The sequence below is a fragment of the Octodon degus genome, unplaced genomic scaffold (genome assembly GCF_000260255.1).
Source record: "Octodon degus isolate 3935 unplaced genomic scaffold, OctDeg1.0 scaffold00120, whole genome shotgun sequence".
NCBI lineage: Eukaryota > Metazoa > Chordata > Mammalia > Rodentia > Octodontidae > Octodon > Octodon degus.
Genome location: NW_004524696.1, coordinates 1683036 through 1685355, shown reverse-complemented (window position 1 = coordinate 1685355; position 2320 = coordinate 1683036). Strand labels below are relative to the sequence as shown.

At 35.3% G+C, this 2320-nt stretch overlaps 1 protein-coding gene across 1 annotated transcript in view; it reads right to left on the bottom strand.

The window, feature by feature from the left end:
• CUNH18orf63 (chromosome unknown C18orf63 homolog) overlaps positions 1 to 2110 on the bottom strand; it is a 73420-nt gene extending 71310 nt beyond the window's left edge. The window contains exons 1-2 of the mRNA XM_023700078.1: positions 2093 to 2110; positions 1475 to 1641 (exon numbers count right to left, since the gene is read on the bottom strand). Of these exons, the coding sequence (XP_023555846.1) occupies positions 1475 to 1608 (134 nt within the window). The 5' untranslated portion in view covers positions 1609 to 1641; positions 2093 to 2110. The remainder of the gene's footprint in view (positions 1 to 1474; positions 1642 to 2092) is intronic.
• Positions 2111 to 2320: the final 210 nt, after the last annotated feature.

The following is a 2320-nucleotide window of genomic DNA, read 5'->3' as shown; positions in this document are numbered from 1 at the left end:
TTTTTTTTTTTGTGGACCGAGGGATTGAACTCAGGCCCTTGCGCTTGCCAGGGAAGCACTTATTCCACTGAGCCATCTCCCCGACCCCTAAAGATATAATCTTGTCATGCACTGTATGAATGCTTTTTTAAGTACCTCAAATAATTTAAGGAATGAGGGCTGGGGATGTACTCAAGTGGTGCAGCCTAGCAAAAGCCAGTCCTTGAGTTCCATGCACAATACCAAGACAAAAAATACTCAGGAATAAACATACAGTGAATACATGATGATTCCTCAGTAATCACAGAATTATACTTTGGGCTGCAACTAAGCCATTTCTTTTGGGGATCGAACTCAGGACCTTGTGCTCACCAGGCAGGTGCTTATGCCACTGAGTGATCTCCCCAGCCACAACTAAGCCATTTCAAAAAGATTATCTTGGGTCAGATATGTCAAAATAATTCTTGGAGAAATATTTTTCAGTGTTTTATACTAAATTAAAAATTAGTAAGTTATATTCTTCTATTTATATTATCTTTAAGTGTCCTGCAAAGAATAAGCAAATATTTACTTCTATTAGTATATGTTTGCAATACATGGGCACATTCATTGTGGGGAGCTGGTACACAAACACATTGCCCCTTTCCCCTCTCTCCCTTCATCTCTAGATCACCTTCCCAACTGCAAAAGGTTTACCTATTTATTTTCTATCATCTTTTATTTTGTTCTTTAATTTACATTTTGAGAACCCATGTGACATTCAACCTGTGTTTTATTTTACTTAGTATTATGGTGTGAAGGTACCTTCATTTACCTACACGACTCAAATTTTTCTTCTTTACAGCTGAGTAATACTCCGCTGTATATATCTACATTTTCTTTATCCATTTATCTGCTAATGGACATCCTAAGATTTAGCTATTGTAAGTTGTGTTGCCATAAACATGGATATGCATGTATCACTGTAATACGATGTACTCTTTTGGGGAAGATACTCAAAAGAGGTAGAGTGGGTTGAATGGAATTTCTATATTTAGTATTTTAGAAATATCCATACTGATTTCCACAGTGAATAAATATATCTTAAAGGTCTCTTAAATTCTTGTGTGCCCAATTTAATTTATGAATGTCTGTAAAGATTTTAAATTTTTAAAAAGCACAAAACAATTTACAAATGTAGAAACTCAACAGTGTGATGTTTCATCTTAAGTATTTTAAGATCTTAAGTATCTTTTTTTTTTTTTTTTTTTTTTTTTTGGCGGAACCAGGGATTGAACTCAGCCCCTTGCATTTGCCAGGGAAGTGCTTATTCCACTGAGCCATCTCCCCAGTCTCAATCTCAAGTATCTTGACGCAATGTATTCTGATCAAAATTTAATTACATTATTTTAAATAACAGATTAAGGTGAACACTTTGCCTCACAGAAAACAGATAAAATAACTTGCATGGGTTTTTAAAAGTTTTAAAAACTGAGCTAGAAGATATATTGTTTACCTGCACATCTTCATTTGTGTACACCTGATCTCAGTGTCCGCCACTCTGTTACTTAGTATTATCGGGACGGCACACAGCTTGTGTATATCTGGAAGCGTGATGAAGAACAATGACTGCTGCTTAGAATCATTCATGTTTCCTGCCAGTGTGTGTCTCAGCAATCAGGCCTTTAAACACAAACAGCAACAAGAAATTCATAAACTTTCTTGCCAATAGTTTCAGTACCAATTCAACACGTAAGAGTTGATGCTACTGGGCTTGGTGGCACATGCTTGTAATCCCAGTTCTTGGGAGGCTGAGGGAGGAGGGCTGCACCAAGTTCAAGGCCAGCAGGGCTCTATGGTGAATTTAAGGCCAGACTGAACTATATAGGACGCTGTCACACACATAAAAATAGATGATTCTAAGTTAGAATTAATAAAAACAAATTAGTTAGCAAACTAGCATTTTATCTTGAAAGGTTTCTAATGATTACCTAGAATTTTCTGACTTAAATTTTATTAAGTTCAGGTAACCTAACATACAATTTACCCACTAGAAGGATACACTTTAATTTTTTTACTATATTCACAGTTTGTGCAACTACCAATACTATAAATTTTAGGACATTTTCATCACCTCAAAAGATAATTTGTGGAGGCTGGGGAGATGGCTCAGTAGAATAAGCGCTTGCCTGGCAAGTACAGGGTCTTGAGTTCAATCCCCGGTTCTCGGAAAAAAAAAAAAGATAATTTGTGTTATAAAACTACAGGTTAAAACTAAATAATTTTTTTAAAAAACTAAATAATTTATATTCAAATAATACAAAACATTAGCCTGTGTATTAAATGCCTAGTCTGTTCTGTG